General features: G+C 41.4%; 1 protein-coding gene across 1 annotated transcript in view; it reads right to left on the bottom strand.

Moving 5' to 3' along the window:
- nfxl1 (nuclear transcription factor, X-box binding-like 1) overlaps positions 1-22,211 on the bottom strand; it is a 156,776-nt gene that overhangs the window by 31,506 nt on the left and 103,059 nt on the right. Inside the window, exons 17-18 of the mRNA XM_060830967.1 lie at positions 20,635-20,801; positions 15,987-16,056 (exon numbers count right to left, since the gene is read on the bottom strand). Coding sequence (XP_060686950.1) covers positions 15,987-16,056; positions 20,635-20,801 — 237 coding nt within the window. The remainder of the gene's footprint in view (positions 1-15,986; positions 16,057-20,634; positions 20,802-22,211) is intronic.

Raw genomic sequence — 22,211 nt, 5'->3', positions numbered from 1 at the left:
GAACATCCCTATCTCTGGCCTCATTATGGAAAATATTATTGGGCTTATCACACTGCCTCGAGGAATTTCTAGAGCAATTTCGTGGGGCTGAGACAACCGGTCTTCGAAGGCAACCAACCAATGTCCTTTGTGCTATGTACTTGCAGATGGACTCACTATGGAGTATCACTATGAAGCTAGGAATGTCATGGATAGCATGTTTAGTAAGTTAGTCACACCACGACTAAGGGTTACACAGACAGAGAAGAGCTGGGTGACCAACAGGAAGACTTGTAAGGTTGGGCGGGAAGTGTAGGAGACCCCTGTGGTCATTTCCCTATCAAACAAGCATCCAGTTTGGATACCTTTATTTTGGGATGCAGACATAGGATGGCCTCTCAAATGAAAGCAACAGCAGCAGTCAGGTCCGTTGCAGCATGACCGGCACTGTTGAACAGCAGGGAGGGTCCAAGTGTAGGTGACCATTGGTGATAGGGGACTCTATAGTTAGGGGCACAATTAGGAGTTTGTGGTTGTAAGTGAGACGTGAGGGTGGTGTTACCTTCCTGCTGCCAGGATCAAGGATATGTTGAAGCGTGAACAGGACATTTCGAAAGGGGAGTGTGAGCAGGAGAGGACATGGCACTGGTGCTAATAACATAGATAGAGAGAGAGAGAAGGAGAGGAGATTCTGCAAAGGGAATTTAAGGAGTTAGGTAAGGAGTTGAAAAGCAGGACCTCTTGGGTTGTAATCTTAGGCTTACTCCCTGTGCCACGTGCTAGTGAGGCAGAAAATAGGAAGATAATACGGTTGAATGTGTGGCTGAACAGCAATTGTAGGAAGGAAGGTTTCAGATACCTGGATCATGGAGAGGCACCAATATCCTTACCGGGAAACTTGCTAGTACCACTCTGGAGAGTTTAAACTGGGGTGGAAACCAGCACAGAGGTCAGCATGTGGAGTGTTTTAAAAGGAGAGGGACTAAATCCAGTAAGTCTAGTCAGAAGAATAGGAGGGCCTAGTTAATGAACATGATGGGACTAGTAGTCTGAAGTATATTTATTTCAAGGCAAGGAGTAACACAGCTAAGGCAGATGAGTTTACAGCCTGGATTAATAGATGGGATGACAATGTGGAAGCCATGACTGAAACTTGGTTGAGAGAAGGGCAGGTCTGGCAACTCAACATTCCAGGGTTTAGATGTTTCAGTGTAATAGAGGGGGATTGTGAAAGGGATGCAGGAGATGCATTATTGATTAAGGAGAATGTCACAACTGTACTAAGTGAGGACATCATACAGGGCTCATCCAGCAAGACAGTATGGGTAAAACTTAGAAATAAGAAAAGGTATAGTGATGATGATGTACAGGTCCCAATAACTAGTAAGAATGAAAGTAACATGTGTAAGCAGATCATGGAAAAGATGCAAAAACAATTGTGTTTTTGTGGTAATGGGTAATTTTAATTCCCCCAATATTGACTGGGATTCTCTTAGTGCCAGGACTTAGATGGGATAGAATAGTTAGGTGCATCCAGGAGAGATTATTGAAACAATACGTACATTGTCCAACTAGGGAAGGGGCTGTATCATATCTTGCATTAGGGAAATAGCCTGGCCAGGTATTTGAAGTTTCAGTGAGGTACCATTTTGGGAACAGTGATCATAATTTCATACCTTTAACATAATTATAGAAAATGATATGACTCTTCCAATGGTGAAATGTGAAATTGGGGAAAGGCTGATTATACCAGTATTCAGCAGGAACTGGAAAAGCTGGATTGGGTACGGCTATTTGAATGTAAATTCACATCTGACATGTGGGATTCTTTTAAAAGTCAGTTGACCAGAGTTCAAGACCAGTATGTTCCTGTGACAATGAAATATAAGGGTGGCAAAATTCAGGCACTTTAGACAACAAGAGATATACGAAGTTCAGTTAAAAAGGAAACATATGAGAGGTTTAGGAAACAGAAATCAACCAAGGCTCCTATTTGAGTATAAAGGAAGCAGAAAATAATTTAAAGAAATTAGGAAGGTTAAAATGGTTAATTAAAAGGGTTGAAATTGTCCTTGACCAACAGGATTAAGGAAAATCCCAAAGCATTTATATTAGGACCAAGAGGGGAACAAGGGAAAGGGTATGTCCACTCAAGGTCAAAGGAGAAAATTTATGGTGGAGCCAGAGGTGGTAGGTGAGGTCCTTAAATTAGTTCTTTGCATCGGTATTCACCAAGGAGAAAGACAAGAACGATGATAAGTTGAGAGGGGTTTGTTGACACTCTAAGACACGCCAATATTAAGAAGGATGAGGTGTTGGGTCTCTTGAAAAACATTTAGATAAAAAGGTGGGCTTGATGGGATCTACACCAGGATACTAAAGGAAATAAGGGATGAGACTGCTGGTCTTTGATAGAAATCTTTGTAATCTGTTTAGCAACAGGTGAGGTCATAGAAGACTGGAGAATAACCAATGTTGTTCCTTTGTGCAAGAAGGGCAATAGGGATAATCCAGGAAATTATAGGCTGGTGGACCTTACATCAGTTGTAGGGAAATTATTGGAGAAGATTCTGAGGGACATGATTTACTTGCATTCGGAGAAGTGTGGACTTATTATGATTCATCAGAATAGTTTTATTCATGGGAGGTCATCTCACAAACATGATCAAAACTTTTGAGGAAGTGATGATGATGATTGATGAAGGTAGGCTGCATGGACTTTGCTAAAGCTTTTGACAAGGATCCGCAAAGTAGGCTGGTCCAGAATATAAATCACATTGAATCCATGGTGAGTCAGCAAATTGGGTACCCAATTGGCTCTTAGAAGACATAGGGTAGTTGTGGAGAGATTTCTTTCTGACTAGAGGCTTGTGACCAGTGGTGTTCCACAAGGATCAGTGTTGGAACCTCTGCTGTTTGTAATATAGGCTATAAGACCCTAAGACATAGGAGTGGAAGTAAGGCCATTCGGCCCATCAAATCCACTCCGCCTTTTAATCATGACCGATTGGCATTTAAACGCCACTTACCCACACTTTCCCCATAGCCCTTAATTCTTTGCTAGATCAAGAATTTATCAATTGATAAATCTCTGCCTTGAAGACATTTAGCGTCCCAGCCTCCACTGTGCTCAGCGACAATGAATTCTACAGGCCCACCCCACTCTGACTGAAGAAATGTCTCCTCATTTTTATTCTAAACTGACCCTCTCTAAGGCTGTGCCCACAGGTCCTAGTCTCCCACCTAACGGAAACAACTTCCCAGCATCCACCCTTTTTAAGCTATGCATTATCTTGTAAGTTTCTATTGGATCTCCCCTCAATCTTCTAAACTCTAACGAATACAATCCCAGGATCCTCAGCTATTCATCATATGTTAGGCCTACCATCCCAGAGATCATCTGTGTGAATCTCTGCTGGACACGCTCCAGTGCCTGTATCTCCTTCCTAAGGTGTGGGGCCAAACATTGGACACCATATTCTAAATGGGGCCTAATTAGAGCTTTATAAAGTCTCAGAAGCACATTGCTGCTTTTATATCCAACCCTCTTGAGATAAATGATGAACTACATTCACTTTCTTAATCACAGACTCAACCTGCAAGTTAACTTTTACATAATCCTGGACTAGCACTCCCAGATGCTTTTGTATTTCGGCTTTATGAATTTTCTCACCATTTAGAAAATAGTCCATGCTTGTATTCTTTTTTTCCAAAGTGCAAGACCTTACATTTGCTTACCATGAATTTCAGCCGCCATTTCCTGGACCACTCTCAAACTGTCTAAATATTTCTGCAGCTCCCCACCTCCTCAGTACTACCTGCCTGTCCACCTAACTTTGGATCATTGGCGAACTTCGCCAGAATGTCCCCAGTCCCTTCATCCAGATCATTAATATATAAAGTGAACAGCTATGGCCCATGAACTCCGTGGGACACCACTCGTCACTGGCTGCCATTCCGAAAATGAACCTTTTATCCCAACTCTCTGCCTTCAGCCAGTCCTCAGTCCATGCCAGGAGCTCACCTTTAACACCATGGGCCCTCACCTTACTCAGCAGCCTCCAATGAGGCACCTTATCAAAGTTCTTTTGGAAGTCTAGATTGATAACATCCACTGGGTTTCCCTGGTCTAACCTATTTGTTACATCTTTTCAGAATTCTAACAGGTTTGTCAGGCACTAAATCCATGTTGATTTGTTCTAATCTGACCTTGCGCTTCCAAGAATTTAGAAATCTCAAACTTAACAATGAATTCTAGAATTTTACCAACAACTGAGGTTAGGCTAATCGACCTATAATTTTCCATCTTTTGCCTTGATCTTTTCTTGAACAAGGGGTTACAACAGCGATTTTCCAATCATCTGGGACTTTCCCTAACTCCAGTGACTTTTGAAAGATCACAACCAACATCTCCACTATTTCCTCAGCCACTTCCCTCAGATCTCCAGGATGTAGCCCATCAGGGTCTAGATTAGAGTGGTGCTGGAAAAGCACAGCAGGTCAGGCAGCATCTGAAGAGCAAGAAAATCGACGTTTCGGGCAAAAGCCTTTCATCAGGAATACAGGCAGAGTGCCTGCAGAGTGGAAAGATAAATGAGTGGGGGGGTGGGGATGGGGAGAAAGTAGCATGGAGTACAATAGGTGAATTAGGGCCAGGAGATTTATCAATTGTTAGACCTTTTAGCTTTTCTAGCAGTTTTCTACCTTATACAAAATTTGGATGAAAAATGTTGGTGATCTGATTAGTAAGCTTGCAGAGGATATGAAAATTGTTGGGGTTGTGGATCGTGAGGAAGGATATCAAAGGATCTAAATGCAGCAGGTTTTGATCAGCTGCAAAGGTGGCTGGAGAAATGGCAGACGGAGTTTAATCCAGTCAAGTGTGAAGTGAAGTCAAACGCAAGAAAGAAGAATATAATATGGAAGCACTGACAACAGGGCAATCTTGGGATTTAAGTCCACTGCTTCGTGACAGTGGCGACACAAGTGGAGAAAGTGGTTAAAAAAAGGCATATGGAAGCTTGTCTTCATTGGTCAGGACATTGAATATAGGAGTTGGCTAGTCATCTTCATTGATAAAATGTGGCTTTGGAAAAAGCACAGACGGTCGGGCCTCGTCTGAGGTGCATGAGAGTCGATGTTTTGGGCTTATCCAACCATATAAGTCTTTGGTCAGGCCACATTCAGAATAAGCACTTAGTTTTGGTTGCTGCACCCCAGGAAGGATGTGGAGGCTTTGGAGAGAGTGCAGAAGAGGTTAACCAGGATGTTGTCTGGATTGGAGTATATTAGCTACAAAGAAAGATTGGTCAGACAAACTTCAATTTTCACTACAGCAGCAGAGGCTGAGGGGTGATCAGATACCTATTAGGTGTGACTGTTCCTGTGTTCTACTGTTCTATGTTCTAGATGCAAGCCTGAACAGGGAGCTTCCTAGTGCTCTGGCAACTATTGCTCCTAATGACAAAACTAGCCACATTGCTCCCAGGACAACTATTAATCATTGTGCTTTCTTAATGACTATACTGCTTTTAGACTGAAGATTCTTCTAAAACTTAAATTATTTTGGGTATAGTGAAACTGATACATGTATTGTAAAAGCTTGTGAATATATATGATTTGTTTTAAAGACTAAGAAACTGACTACTTTACACCAACATTAGAAGCAAATGATTATAGGCTTTAGGTTATCTCAAGTTATTTAAAATTGGAATAATACAGCTGGTGGACTAAGAATGCAGACTTGAGTTGCTTATTTTCAGACAAGCCCATTTTCAATTACATTAATTCAAATATATCAAGTTGCCACTTTAAATGTGTCAGGAAATATGTATTTTGAAAGAGAATTGTTTCAAAACATTGCCTGCCTGATGGCAGATGTTACAATGACCAATATAATTTGCTGCTGTAAATTAATACTTGCCAGAATTAGGATAGTTCTGGACAAAATCTGAGCCTGGCTTGTCAACTATGCATTATGCAGAAACTCTACCCGTATATATCTTAGGAATTAAGATAGAATTTGCTGTATACAAAACAGGAGTGAAGGTAAGCATGTACAAGAAAAGGAGGAAATGTGGAGAACTTATACTGGTGAGAAGCCATCAGGTAAAATATGTATAAAAGCAGAATACATAGATGTAAAGACACAGATTAAAAACTTCCAAGTACTTGTGGGCGGCACGGTGGCACAGTGGTTAGCACTCTCACAGCGCCTGAGACCCGGGTTCAATTCCTGCCTCAGGCGACTGACTGTGTGGAGTTTGCATGTTCTCCCCGTGTCTGCGTGGGTTTCCTCCGGGTGCTCCGGTTTCCTCCCACTGTCCAAAGATGTGCGGGTCAGGTGAATTGGCCATGCTAAATTACCCGTAGTGTTAGGTAAGGGGTAATGTAGGGGTATGGGTGGGTTTCACTTCGGCGGGTCGGTGTGGACTTGTTGGGCTGAAGGGCCTGTTTCCACACTGTAAGTCTAATCTAATCTAATCTAATCTACTTGCAAAGTGAAAGAAAACTTCAAGCTTTTCTTACTAATTGCATTTATATATCAACCAAATTGCTTCAACTTATCTTAAAAAGGTGCTCAGAGAATTATTTTTAAAATAAAATGCTTTTTATATTGACAAACTCAGTAGACAGTTATACCAGTAATGTTCCAAAAATATTAAGATAAATGGGAAGTTAATCACATTAGTTTGACAGAATTGGATACAAGTGAAATGCTGGCCAAGCAAGGTGCACTCTCTTCTTTATATTGCTCCATAGTGTCTACTAGAAATCTTTCAACAGTGTTATGACGTGAGGAGCACAGGATCCACCCCCAGCACTTCAACCTGGCATTTAATCCAGTCATGACATTGTATAAAATGTTCTTTATTTGCTCTAAGTATCCTGATAAAATGAAGTCGTCTTCACTTATTAAGTCATTTTCTGCTGGGAACAAATTCTCAGTATAAAATCACAATCTAGAATATTGACATCAGCGATAGCTCATATGAATAGGAAAATGGTATTATGAATGAAACATTAGTAAGGAACAGCAGATGGTCTCTTCATTTGATGGTCAGAGGGGAAAAAGCAGATAATCTGTTTCTTCTATTTTAAAATTGAGTCCAAAATTTAAAAGACGAATTTTCAAAAATAATAGTGCTTTGGATGAACTAGTTTCCAATTTAAATGACATTCTTTTGCAACTTACAGTCAACCACATAATCAATATCTAACAAACTGAAGCAAATGTAAAATACATATCAAAGTAGGAGAAAAATTAGATTAGATTACCTAATCTACCTACAGTGTAGAAACAGGCCCTCCGGCCCAACAAGTCCACACCGACCCGCCGAAGCACAACCCACCCAGATCCACTCCCCCACACCCACCCCCCCACCTAACACCACGGGCAATTTAGCATGGTCAATTTGCCTAACCTGCACATTTTTTGGATTGTGGGAGGAAACCGGAGCAACTGGAGGAAACCGATGCAGACATGGGAGAATGACTGTGCGGAGTTTGCACAGTCGCCTGAGGCGGGAATTGAACCCGCGTCTCTGGCGCTGAGGCAACAGTGCTAACCACTGTGCCACCGTGCCGCCCACTAAGATCTTAAGGTTTAGTGGACAGATTACTAAAACCACCAGTAAAATATCTCCAGATTATTTAAAAAGAAGAACACAAATATATTAAGGGTAAAATAATAAAATCTTAATAAAATCAACTTTCAGAACATACATCCATAAATGATAGTTTAGTGCTCTGCCCCCTAGTGGATATGATATTTTGAACAGAAGTAAATTTTTGTTGTGTTCTGGGAACTAGCTAACAAACAACAACACAGTATTTGCATCACTATCATGAATCACATAGGTACCATCGCATGTTGCTAGGGTCTTCTGGTCATCGTGTCAACCAAGACACCCACAAATGAATTAAATAAAATGTCTACAGTACATCTAATAAACAAAAACTATTAGTAGTTACTAATTTATGTTGCAGCTGGATACTAGCTTATGGTATTTTAATGCAATTATGAAAAAACAATGCACTTCATGTGCATTGTGAAATAAGACTGACTTTATCGAGAACAACCTAAATTGTCAGTGCAAAATGGCAGAATGTCCTGACCAGAAACTGTGAATCACAATCGAACTAAACACCAGCTGGAGCTGATTAGGGTAATGAGGCAAAGTAAAGATACACAACATGTTCAAAAGACACTGCACAACCCAATGCTTTAAAGATGCCAACAATAATGATCCTATTTTTCAAAGTTTGTCAACATGAGATAATTACCAAACAAACCACAAAATAATGGAGATATTCTCAGAAATGCTAATACAAACCTGTAGCCAGACAAAATATCAAACAATTCATTTCATAGAACAGGAAAGTTGAATTGTAAGAATAAAATCAACAAAAAGAAAATCCAATCATTTTTCTTGAGTATCCCAAAAAAATGACCCTTTTTTCCAGAAGTTTCATCTTGCACTCATCAGAACAATTAACCAGAAATACGAACAAAGGGTAAAGAACATCTACATTGTATGAGAGGTAAACATTGATTGGTTGGCAAGCAGATTCCAGTGTTGAGATGGAGAACACTGGGTAATGGTAACTAACCATTTACTGCCTAACATCATTTGAATTTTACACCAGATAGGTTGACTTGGATTGGTGAAAGTATTGCCCTAAAATATTAATCACAGAATGGTTGTCACCTTTTTGTTGAGTTGAAATATACAAGGTGACCCCGTATCCGCGGCTCCAGTTATCCGTGGTTTACCACAGACCGAGCAGATTATCAGGAATGTTCCAGCATCAGGGACCAGGGGCTGCCAAGAAGGTACATTTCCCATTTAAATGGATGGGTTCGCTCCTACCCACTGCTTCGGGCTTCCGCTGTAGATCTTGGAATCTAACCCCCCGTGGGTACGGGCAGATTACTGGATGTGCATAAATATTCTGTCTGTCAGCAAAGAACAGGACCCTGTATATTAATGTTTGCAGCATGCAGGACATGGAAGTGTGGCAAACTGCAAGCCCCAACAAGAATCACACTGCTAAATGCCCTTAACTTGTGATGAGCTCTCTTCTTGTTTTGCTCATCTTACTCTTATAAAAGGCTACGAGAGTATAGAAGTAATTCTATCCAGATTACACAATGCTACAATTAAACATAGAACTACATGACATACATGACAGAGAAACAAGCCATCTGACCAAACAGCAGGGTCTTCTAGTTATCATGTCCATCAGGATTAGTAACTACAAGACTTTTCCCATGTTTCCTCTCCTAAATTTATCACTGTCTCACCTACATTTAATTTTATCCATTTAAGCTGTCTAATTTTGTCTTAAGTGCACCTATATCATTCACTTTGACTACTACTTTATAGCATTTTTCACAAACTCATTCCTCCAAGAAAGGATTTTTTTCTTCTAAATTCCTTATTGAATCTTTTAGCAACTACCTTATATCGATGGCCTCTATTTATGCTCTTCCCCACAAGAGGATACAGTCCCTTGTTATTCATTCTGTCAAACTCTTTCATAATTTGAAAGACTCTATTAGGTGATCCCTCAGCCTTGTTACTTCAAGAGAAATGAGACCCAGTCTCTCAATACTTCCTGATGTGGAAGCGCAAAAAATTCTGTTATTATCCTTGTCAAGTTGTTCTGTACAATCTTCAGTACTTCTATTTCCTTTCTTTGGTTCAGTGAACAGAATTGCATGTAGTGCTCTAACTATAAGCCAAATTCGACATAGGCTTGGCATGATTTCACTACTTTTTCAACCCTATCCCTCTAGAAATAAAGGCCAATTCTTTTATTTTAAAAATGGCTTTACTGTCCTGTGGTGCAACTTTAATGTCTGGTGTATTAGTACTCAAAAGATTTTTTTTGAGTTTCCACCTCACCTAGAATTGCACCTTCCAAGCAATAATTGACCTTCACAGTCCGACTATCAAAATTGATTCTCAACTCAGTGCTGAGAAATGAAGAGCAGCAAATTTAAAAAGAACTGAGAGGAAGGAAAAACTTCATTCTAAGTACATTGCCAAGAGAGAAGGACCAGCAAGTTTAAAAACAGTGGGGAAATCAGGGAGAGCACTGAGTGTGTACTGGGGAAGAAAGAATTTACAGGCACAGAAGAGGGAGCTAATTTGTAGTAAGGGTGAGGAATTTCTATTTTCTCCTAAACTCCAGTTTACAATAAATGGTTTAAAAGTCACAATAAAATAAGTAAAGTTAAAGGTAAATGGCAGAATGTCAGTCTGAAGGCATAAGAAAAGTTGTGGACACTTCAAGACAAACTCAGGGTCAGGAAGCATCTGTGGCTGCACAAGTGTAACCTCCAGATTTTGGAGCTTCAGTGACAGCTGGAGTCACGGATGATTTTGTGATACTGAGATCTGTTTCACAGAAGGGTAAAATTTCTGGTCACAACGTGTTCACAAAAGAGAAGAAAAGAGGATGGTGGTATTTTTCAGTTAAGGTGATCATTGCAATGCAGAAGAGATGGTGCCCCCAGGGAACATTTTGGTATTTTTCATTTTACTGTTTTATTGCTTCATTTAACTAGTTCGCTTCAGGATTTCCCTATAAGACAATAAGATGGAGGAGCAGAAGTAGGCCTTTCTCAGCCAAAGAGTCATAGAGATGTACAGCATGGAAACATACTGGCCATCCATGCTGACCAGATATCTCAACCCAATCTAGTCCCACCTGCCAGCACCCGGCCCATATCCCTCCAAATCCTTCCTATTCACATACCCATCCAAATGCCTCTTAAATGTTGCAATTGTACCAGCCTCCACCACTTCCTCTGGCAACTCATTCCATACACGTACCACCCTCTGCTTGAAAAATTTGCCCCGTAGGACTCTTTAAATCTTTTCCCTCTCACCCTAAACCTACGCCCTCTAGTTCTGGACTCCCCGACCCCGAGGAAAATACTTTGCCTAATTATCCTATCCATGCCCCTCACGATTTTGTAAACCTCTATAAAGGTCACCCCTCAGCCTCCGACACTTCAGGGAAAACAACCCCAGCCTGTTCAGCCTCTCCCTATAGCTCAAATTCTCCAACCCTGGCAACACCCTTGCAAATCTTTTCTGAACCCTTTCAAGTTTCACAACATCTTTCCGATAGGAAGGAGACCAGAACTGCATGCAACATTCCAGCATTGGCCTAACCAATGTCCTATACAGAGGCAACATGACCTCCCAACTCCTGTACTCATTACTCTGACCAATAAAGGAAAGCTTTCTTCACTATCCTATCTATCTGCGACTCCACTTTCAAGGAGCTATGAACCTGCACTCCAAGGTCTCTTTGTTCAGCAACACTCCCTAGGACCTCACCATTAAGTGTATAAGTCCTGCTAAGATTTGCTTTCCCGAAATGCAGCACCTCGCATTTGTATAAATTAAACTCCATCTGCCACTTCTCAGCCCATTGGCCCATCTGGTCAAGAACCTGTTGTAATCTGAGGTAACCCTCTTCACTGTCCACTGTACCTCCAATTTTGGTGTCATCAGCAAACTTACTAACTGGACTTCTTATGCTCGTATTCAAATCATTTATGTAAATGACAAAAAGTAGATGACACAGCACCGATCCTTGTGGCACTCCACTGATCACAGGCCTCCAGTCTGAAAAACAACCTTCCACCACCACCTTCTATCTTCTACCTTTGAGCCAGTTCTGTATCCAAATGGCTAGTTCTCCCTGTATTCCATAACATCTAACCTTGCTAATCACTCTTGCATGAGAAACCTTGTCAAATGCCTTATTGAAGTCCACTTAGATCACATCTACCACTCTGCCCTTATCAATCCTCTGTTACTTCTTCAAAAAACTCAAATCATGTTTGCCTTCCACATCCATCAAAATTTTACCTGCACATCCACTAATATCATTTATTGTATCCGTTGCTCCCGATGCGGTCTCCTCTACATTGGGGAGACTGGACGCCTCCTAGCAGAGCGCTTTAGGGAACATCTCCGGGACACCTGCACCAAACAACCACACCGCCCCATGGCTCAACATTTCAACTCCCCCTCCCACTCTGCCGAGGACATGGAGGTCCTGGGCCTCCTTCACCGCCACTCCCTCACCATCAGACGCCTGGAGGAAGAACGCCTCATCTTCCGCCTCGGAACACTTCTACCCCAGGGCATCAATGTGGACTTCAACAATTTCCTCATTTCCCCTTCCCCCACCTCACCCTAGTTCCAAACTTCCAGCTCAGCACTGTCCCCATGACCTGTCCGGACTTGTCCTACCTGCCTATTTTCTTTTCCACCTATCCACTCCATCCTCTCCTTCCTGACCTATCACTTTCATCTCGTCCCCCACTCACCTATTGTACTCTATGTTACTTTCCCTCCACCCCCACCCTCCTCTAGCTTATCTCTCCATGCTTCAGTCTCTCTGCCTTTATTCCTGATGAAGGGCTTTTGCCCGAAACGTCGATTTCGCTGCTCCTTGGATGCTGCCTGAACTGCTGTGCTCTTCCAACACCACTAATCCAGAATATGATTTCCCATGCACAAAGCCATGTTGACTATCCCTAATCAGTCCTTGCCTTTCCAAATACATGTACATCCTGTCCCTCAGGATTCCCTCCAACAACTTGCCCACCATGGATGTCAAGCTCACTGATCTGTAATTCCCTGGCTTGTCCTTACCACCCTTCTTAAACTGTGGCACCATGTTAGCCAACCTCTAGTCTTCCGACACCTCACCTGTGACTATCGATGATACAAATGTCTCAATAAGAGGCCCAGCAATCACTTCTCTAGCTTCCCACAGAGTTCTCAGGTACACCTGATCAGGTCCTGGGGATTTATCCACTTTTAACCGTTTCAAGACATTCAGCAATTCCTCCTCTGTAATATGGACATTTTGCAAGATGTCACCATCTATTTCCCTACAGTCTATATCTTCCATATTCTTTTCCACAGTAAATACTGATGCAAAATATTCATTTAGTATCTCCACCATTTTCTGCGGCTCCACACAAAGGCCACCTTGCTGACCTTTGAGGGGCCCTATTCTCTCCCTAGTTACCCTTTTGTCCTTTATATTTGTAAAAACTCTTTGGATTCTCTTTAATTCTATTTTCCAAAGCTATCTCATGTCCCCTTTTTGCCCTCCTGATTTCTTTAGATTAGATTACTTACAGTGTGGAAACAGGCCCTTCGGCCCAACAAGTCCACACCGACCCGCCGAAGCGCAACCCACCCATACCCCTTACCTAACACTACGGGCAATTTAGCATGGCCAATTCACCTGACCCGCACATCTTTGTGACTGTGGGAGGAAACCGGAGCACCCGGAGGAAACCCACGCAGACACGGGGAGAACGTGCAAACTCCACACAGTCAGTCACCTGAGGCGGGAATTGAACCCAGGTCCCTGGCGCTGTGAGGCAGCAGTGCTAACCACTGTGCCACCGTGCCGCCCAATATGCCACCGTGCCGCCCAATCTCTCTTAACTATACTCCTACTTCCTTTATATTCTAAGGATTCACTCAATCTATCCTGTCTATACCTTATATATACTTCCTTCTTTTTCTTAACCAAACCTTCAATTTCTTTAGTCATCCATCATTCCCTTTACCTACCAGCCTTTCCTTTCACCCTAACAGGAATATACTTTGTCTGGATTCTCATTATCTAATTTCTGAAAGCTTCCCATTTTCCAGCTATCCCTTTACCTGCGAACATCTGACCCCCATCGGCTTTCGAAAGTTCTTGCCTAATATCGTCAAAATTGGCTTTTCTCCAACTTAGAACTTCATCTTTTAGACCTGGTCTATCATTTTCCATCATTATTTTAAATCTAATAGAATTATGGTCGCTAGTTCCAACGTGCTCACCCATTGACACCTCAGTCACCTGCCCTGCCTTACTTCCCAAAAGTAGGTCAAGTTTTTGCACCTTGTCTAGTAGGTACATCCACATACTGAATCAGAAAATTGCCAATCAAGTCTGGTCCAGCACTCAAGTCAGAGCATGGTTGATCTTATGATTCTCAACTGTCAAGCTTTCCCTATAAGTTGATAATCTTTTTCATAGTTCCTCGTTCCTTCCTTTATTCACTTTGTCACTTCCCTTCAAAATATTTGTATTCAGCTGGTTTTCAATTGTTTTTGTCTACCTGACACCTGCCCTAAACACATTTTTCCCTTTTATTTCATTCACGAGATGAGGGCATTGCTGGCTCTGCCAACATTTATTGCCTAACTCTAATTATCCAAAGGGCAGTCAGGAGTCAATCACATTGCCACTGGCCTGGAGTCACATGTGGGCAAGGCCAGGTAAGGATGGCTGCTTCTTTCCCTAAAAGGACGTTAGTGAACCAGATGGGTTTTTCCCTGACTATCAACAATGGATTCATGATCATCATTAAACTCTTAGCAAAGACAGATTAGGGTTAACCAGTATGGCTTTGTGGATGGGAAATATCTTTATAAAATTTGATTGAGATCTTTTGAGGACGTGACCAAAAAGATAGATGAAGGCAGAGCGGTAGACATTGACTACATGAACTTTAAGGCTTTTGACAAGGTTCTGCATGACAGACTGGCTAGTAAAATTAGTTCACATGGGATTCAAGGAAGGCTTGCCAAAATTGAATACAAAATTGGCTTGATGAAAGGAAATAAAGGATGGTAGTGGAGGGTTGTATTTCAGAATGCAGGTCTGTGACTAACAGTGTTCCACAGGGATCAACGCTGGGTCCACTGTCATTTGTCATTTATATAAATGATCTGAATGAGAATTTAGGAAGGATGGTTAATAAGTTTGCAGATGACACCAAAATTAATGATATAGCGGACAGTGAAGGTTATCTAAGATTACAAAGGTATTTTGATCAATTGGGTTCAAGGGCCGAGGAATAGCCAACAGAGTTCAATTTGGACAAATGTGAGGTATTGCTTTTTTGTAAGATGAACAAGGGCAGGAATTACATAGTTAATGGTAGAGATCTGGGGAGCTTTGTCGAAGACACAGTGTTAGGGGGTCAGGTACATAGTTCTTTGAAAGTTGCATCACAGGTTAGAGAGGGTGGTAAAGGTGGTTTTTGGCATGCTTGACTTCATTGCTCAGACTATTAAGTACAGGAGTTGGGACATCATGCTGCAGTTGGAAAGGACACTGGTGAAACCACTTTTGCAGCAGTGTGCACTGCCTGGTCACCCTGCTATAGGAAGGATATTATTAAATTGCAGAGGGTAGAGATAGGATTTACAGGGATGTTACCTAGACTGGAGGTTATGAGTTATGAGAAGAGGCTACATAGGCTAAGACTTTTCACTGGAGCAGAGGTGGTTGAGGGATGACCTTAGAGGTTAAGGTTAAGCAGGGAATAGGTACAACGAACAGCAAAGATCTATTCTGTGGAGAAGGGAAGTTCAAAACTTCATTAATGTGGAAAAATTGGAAGAGTTAGGACTGCTTTACCACAGAGAAATCTAAGAGCAAATCTGATAAAAGATCTTCAAATCACGAGGAGTGTGAACAGTGCAGCTATGAGTAATTATCCCTGCTCACAAAATCACAAATTCGATGGCACAGAATTAAAGTGCATTGCAAAAGAAGCAAATGTAAGATTAAACAAAAAGATTCCAAATAGCAAATAGTTAGGCCTGGAAGTGTCGTGGAGGTGGTTCAATTGAGGCATTCAAAAGGACGTGTTGATTATTTACACAGACACAATAGCAGTTTATGGGAAAAAGGCAGGAGATCGGCACTAAGTCAAAATGCTCACGAACCTGAACAGGCACAATGGGTTGCAAGGCATTCTTCTGCAGCACAACAATTCTCTGATTCAGTGAAAAGCACTAAATTACATTTGTCTGTGATGAACTTAATTTGTCAATTATTTGTCCATTCTGCAAGTATAACACATAATAGGTGGCATAATCCCAAACATCTAAATATTGTAATTCTTAACAAATATTCTTAGATACTTAATTCTTGCATCAAGTGTTGGAACTTACCTGCTTAGGACACTGATTTTTGCAGGAATTAAGAACAATTTTTGTTTCTGCATCAGCTGTAGTCATTTTCCTAAGAGAATACAGACAACAGTGGCAAAAGAGTAAAAGTTGCAGTAAAACAAGAAGTCTTCACAAAACAGGTTTAAAATGCAGCAACTTTGTGGTGTTACTGCTTTCAACCCTCTGGATATCAATTCCACCTTCTTTGCATTAAAAGAACTTCAATCTTCCTTCTGTTTTGTCCCCAAATCAGCACCCCTCCCACCTGTGAGCTTTCACATTCCTCCCTGCTCTCACACCCTGGAATTTGCGTATCTCTCTGGGACAGCTACAATCCTCTTTAGGATCCTTCCTTCAGTCCTGATAGCATCCACCACCAAGCTTGGATTGTTCAAGTATCAACCAGATTGACCAACAGCTCCAAGAATGTGGGTTTCTGCCTGCTAGGTGATGGAGGATACTCTCGACAAAATCAGCCCACCCACAATTTCAATGTGGGCTTCTTTGGTTACGTCAACAAACTGTCTGCAGTTTTGGGTAGAGGATGACTATAGGCGAGTGGATGACATTATCGAGAGAAGCAAGTTGCTAAATTATGACCACGATGGACTAAAAAATATCCATAAGCTCCACATTCCTTGATGTCTGTTAAGAGAATGAAAGGGGAGAGGATGGGTTAAAGCAGGTTATGGAGCTATAGGATTAGTATAGCCCTTTAGGATGATCCTGGAGCAGGTATCATTACAGACTGAAGTCTGTAGGGCGGCACGGTGTCACAGTGGTTAGCACTGTTGCCTCACAGCTCCAGAGACCCGGGTTCAATTCCCGACTCAGGCAACTGACTGTGTGGAGTTTGCACATTCTCCCTGTGTCTGCGTGGGTTTCCTCCGGGTGCTCCGGTTTCCTCCCACAGTCCAAAGATGTGCAGGTCAGGTGAATTGGCCATGCTAAATTGCCCGTAGTGTTAGGTAAAGGGACAAATGTAGAGGTGTGGGTGGGTTGTGCTTCGGCGGGTCGGTGTGGACTTGTTGGGCCGAAGGGCCTGTTTCCACACTGTAAGTAATCTAATCTAAAGTGTGTAAAATGCCATAGTTCTTCATCAGGTAATTAATGACAAGGCCGGTGATTTTTAAAATTCATTCTTGGGGCATGGGCAGCATTTATTGCCCATCCATTACTGTCCTGGAGGTGGTGGTGGTGGTGAGCTGTCTTCGTGAATCACTGCAGTCGCTGTGGCACAGGGACACCCACAATCCGCTTAGGAAGGGAGATCCAGGGTTCTGATCACTTGACAGTGGCATTACAGTTCCAAATCATGATGGCGTATGGTTTCAAAAGGGTATTTGCAATTGGTGTTAATCCCATACATCTATTGCCCCTATCCTTCTAGGTGGTACAGATCATGACTTTGAAAGGTGCTGTAAAAGGAACCCAGGATGAGTTACTACAATGAATTTTATGGCTGTTACCATTGTGCAATGTCAGTGGTAAAGGGATGAATGCAGAAATTAAATGGGGCACCCATCAAGACAGCTTCCCTGTCCTGGATTCTGCTGACCACTGAGTATAGTTAAAGCTGCACCTATCCATTCCAAACCAAGTGAGCACTACGCAGCTTGAAGGAACAAATATCAGGATTGTGGAAAGGTGATCACAGGAGATATGATGATCAAAATGGCAGATGGCTTTGGTTTTCCTGAATAACAAACTAAGGAAGTGTAGAAGTTGCAGTCACAAGAGTATTTTTTAAACTCACCTGTGGGACATGGGTGTTGCTGGCTGGCCTGCATTTACTGCCTGTCCTAGCTGCCCTTGAGTAGGTAATGGTGAGCTGCCTTCATGAACCATTGCAATCCACCTGCTCCAGGTTGACCCACAATATCCTTAGTGAGAGAATTCCAGGATCTTGACCCAGCAACAGTGAAGGAATGGCAATATGTTTCCTATTCAGGATGGTGAGTGGCTTGGGAGGGAACTTGCAGACTGCGTTCCCATGTACCTATTGCCCTTGCCCTTTGAGATGGAAATGGTTGTGGGTTTGGAAGGTACTAAGGGTCTTTGGTGGATTTCTGCAGCACATCTTGTAGATACCACATGCTGCTATTACTGAGCATTGATGATGGAGGGAGTGGATGTTTGTAGGTGTCAATAAAATGGGCTGTTTTGTCCTAGATGGAGTCAAGCTTCTTGAGTGTTGTTGAATCTGACAGTGATTTAAGGAGTGCCATAAATAAAAGGATTGAAAGACACAGGGGAGGCAGCAGATAGTTAAAATAGTGAAACTGGAGGAGGGATGAGGAGGTTTGTGATAAAACCACCAAGGATTAAATGCTCTTATCAAAAAATAAATTTATTGGTTATTGGATGTATAAAAGACTGACAAAAATAAGGGCGTGAGAAGTTTACAACATAATACATCAGTAACAGTACACACTGCACAAGTGCTTGGCAATGATCATTCACAACAAGAAAGAATGTAAAATTCTCCCTTGACATTTACTGGAATTATCATCTGTATGGGCTCTGTTATTAACTCTCATTGTTTGCCATTGACAAGAAAGTTATCCGAAAGAGCATTTGGCTTCATGAACAAACCAGAGACCAGAAATTCTGTGGTGACTGATTAATGTCCAGACTCTCAGAGGACTGCCCATCATTGACCAAGCACAGTCAGGAATTTGATGGAAAACTCTACACTTACCTGAATGCAGTTCCAACAGATCTTGCCTACACCATACAGTCTCATTTATAGAAAGATCGGATTGATGTTGTTTTCCTTAGAGCAGAGCAGATTGAGGGGGGACATGTTTGGGATATATAAAATTTTGAAGGACACAATCAAAAGACAAAGAAGGATAAAGAAATATTTCCCCTGATGGAGAGATCAATGACCAGGTAGAATAGATTTAGCTTAGGAGCAAAAAGTTCAGAGAGTCTGTTAAAAAAACACTTTCACCTAGAGGGTGTTGGGAATTCACTGTCTGAAAGGGTGATAGAGGCAGTGAATTCCATCTTGACATTTAAGTTTAGGTGTGCACTTGTGATGTCAAGGTATAGGAGGTTATGGGCGAAATGCTGGAAAATGGGATTAGAAAGGTTAGGTAGTTGTTTTTTGATTGGCACAGACGTGATGGGCTCAAAGACCTCTTTCTTTGCTTTAGATCTCTGACAGTCAAGAAACTTGACATCATCCAGGATAAACAACTTGCTTGGCCAGCACACATTTCACCACAATGACAGCATGTGGCTACTCAATCAGGTTCATCTAATGGCAGCTTCCAAACCGGCAGTTTTAAATCTAAAAGGACAAGGGTAAGGCTGCAATATTCTAAGTTCCTCTTCAAGCTACATAATATCCTGACTTGAAATCATATCGCTTGCACAATCACTGGACTAAAAGTCCTGGAATTCCCTTTTGAACATTATGAGGGACATGGAGAGGGTAAATGGGCAAAGTCTTTTCCCTGGGGTCAGGGAGTCCAGAACTAGAGGACATGGGTTTAAGGTGAGAGAGGAAAGATGTAAAAGAGACCTAAGGGGCAACTTTTTCACACAGAAGGTGGTACGTGTACGGAATAAGCTGCCAAAGGATGTGGTGGAGGCTGGTACAATTGCAACATTTGAGAGACATTTGGATGGATATATAAATAGGAAGGGTTTGGAGGGCTATGGGCCGGGTACTGGCAGGTGGGACTAGATTGGGTTGAGATATCTGGTTGGCATGGACTGGTTGGACTGAAGGATCTGTATCCATGCTGTACATCTCTATGGCTCTATTATTGTGATGGATCAGGTGTCACGAGGAATTAAGGGCTACAGGGAGAATGCGGGTAAGTGGAGTTGAAATGCCCATCAGCCATGATTGAATGGCGGAGTGGACTCGATGGGCCGAATGGCCTTACTTCCACTCCAATGTCTTATGGTCTTATGGACTGCAACAATTCAAGGAGTTCACGATAATATTCAAGAGAAATTAGGGAATGGACAACAAATGCTGGCTTTGGCAGCAACAGTCACATTCAATAATTTTTTAAAAATTTTGATGTGAGAATGAGAGGTGAAAGGAAGATATAAACTTAAAGAAAGGAGATTAGGCAAGTTATAATGATGGGAATTACTGAAGATATAGAGTTGCTTGGTATAAATAAAGGAGGACAGTTATGAAGGTATAGTTTTGGAGAACTGGATAATAAGAATTTCTAATATAATGAGGGATTGAAAGGAGTAAAAGGGTTAAACTCAAAGGTGTTGGAGATGTAGGGACAGTCCCTAAGTTGTGATGGAGAGGAGGGCCCCATGTTCATTGGTAGTTTGCATTGAATAGGTAGTCAAAGTGTAATTGATCAGAATAACTGATTAAAAAGAGAAGTTACACATTTATGAGTCATGTTTCTATCAGAATCTGAATGACACATACACAAATACTGATGGCAAAAGACTGTTATTGTTGAATATGCAAAAAGGTGAACTGGGGTGAAAATGGGACACTGATTGCGGCTTTCTAGATTATCTCAGCATCACTTGAGCTAAATTAATGGAATTCACAATGACCAAGTGGATTCAGTTAATTACTTTTCCTGCTTGGCATGGCACACTTCACTTTCACAGAAGTATAAGTATTTGAAAATAACTGCTAGCTTGTACTTACGTGCACTCTACATAGAGGTTTGTGATTTTGCAATGGCATTTCATTCGGATCATCTGTGAACATGGAGGACATAGACCATCATGGCATGGCAGAGTACATGGGTGAATGCAACCAGATGGACGGGGTTTGCTACATCCTTCTTCACATATCTGACATTCTTTACCAGCCTAGTCAAAAACAAAACTTTAATATAATGCAATATATTGACAACAATAATGAGATGTAGAAGTAGAAATGTGGAATGCATCGAGATCCTTATTAGTTCACAAGCTGCAATATATAAAGGAAGGGTTCGACTAAATATTCTGAAAGAAACACAACCAATTTTGAGTTAATCAATTATATATAACATTAGTTTGTCAAAACAGGAACCAATAAATCAGTTGATTCTTAATAACCAGTAAAGAACAGCAAACAAACGTGCTAGCCACATTTAGTTCAAAGGGATCATGTAGCTGTAAAAACAGTTACACATGAGTATTTCTACTCTTCTGACTCTGAAACCAAGTAGTGATAATGAAAGCAACCAAATTCCTCCTATCTAATTTCCAACTAAGGCATACTTCTTCTGTTAACTGCAGTCAAGCCTGCAAACAAACTTGTTGCTTAAACGGTTTTTGTATATTATAGCAAAATTCTATTTTTTAAGCAGTGACTCAATGCACATGTTAAACTACATGTGTTTCCCAACTGCATCAACCCGAAAAGCCCTGGATGGATAAACTTCTACATCAAACCTCTTACTAATTTTAGAAGTGATATCATACTGTTACCGTATCTACTTCAAAGCAGCATCATAATTGCAAATACCCCTAAAGGATCACTAACAAATGTGACAAGGTGACATGATATTTAATCATATGCACTAATTACAGTGGAAACCCCTCTGCATGCATTCATACCATAAAAATAAATGTACTTTAAGTCTATATAATCACTACTGTTATATCAAGGAAGAAAAGCATCAAAATTATACCACACTCAGTGTAATTTATCAACACACATGCATACACCATAAAAAATCAGGATTGTGAATAAGTTTCCAGATTCTATTTTTGATGGAACTTGCATAAATTTGCATTACAGTCAAATGTTGTCATTGACATTTAAATCTAGTTCTTTAATGCATGCTCTTGAGCAAGGCTTTGCTGTGGATCTGGAGTCACATGTGGGCCAGACCAGGTAAGGATGGCAGTTCCCTTCTATAAAGGACATTAATGAACCAGATGAATTTTTCTGACAATCAAAAAGGGATTTGTGGTCACCATCATTACACACTTAATTCAAGATCTTTATTGAATTCAGATTCTACCATCTGCCATGGCAGGATTCAAACCAGAGTTCACAGAATGTTACCTGGATCTCTGGATTAACTGTCCAGTGATAATAACACTAGGCTATGGTCTCCCCTAAATTCACTATGGAAACAAGGTGGCTGGTAAAAGAAGCCAAGAAGAAAATAGAAGGTCTAACCATAATTTTCCGCACTTTTTGCAGCAGAGAGCGGCGGGAGCTGGGCGGAAGTGAAGTTGGCGCGCAGAGCTGGTCGGGAAGATAAGTGATTGTTATTTGAGTGA

The sequence above is a fragment of the Hemiscyllium ocellatum genome, chromosome 1 (genome assembly GCF_020745735.1).
Source record: "Hemiscyllium ocellatum isolate sHemOce1 chromosome 1, sHemOce1.pat.X.cur, whole genome shotgun sequence".
In the NCBI taxonomy this organism is placed as follows: domain Eukaryota; kingdom Metazoa; phylum Chordata; class Chondrichthyes; order Orectolobiformes; family Hemiscylliidae; genus Hemiscyllium; species Hemiscyllium ocellatum.
The sequence above is the reverse complement of the archived record's forward strand: the minus strand, read 5'-3'. Positions and strand labels throughout refer to the sequence as shown.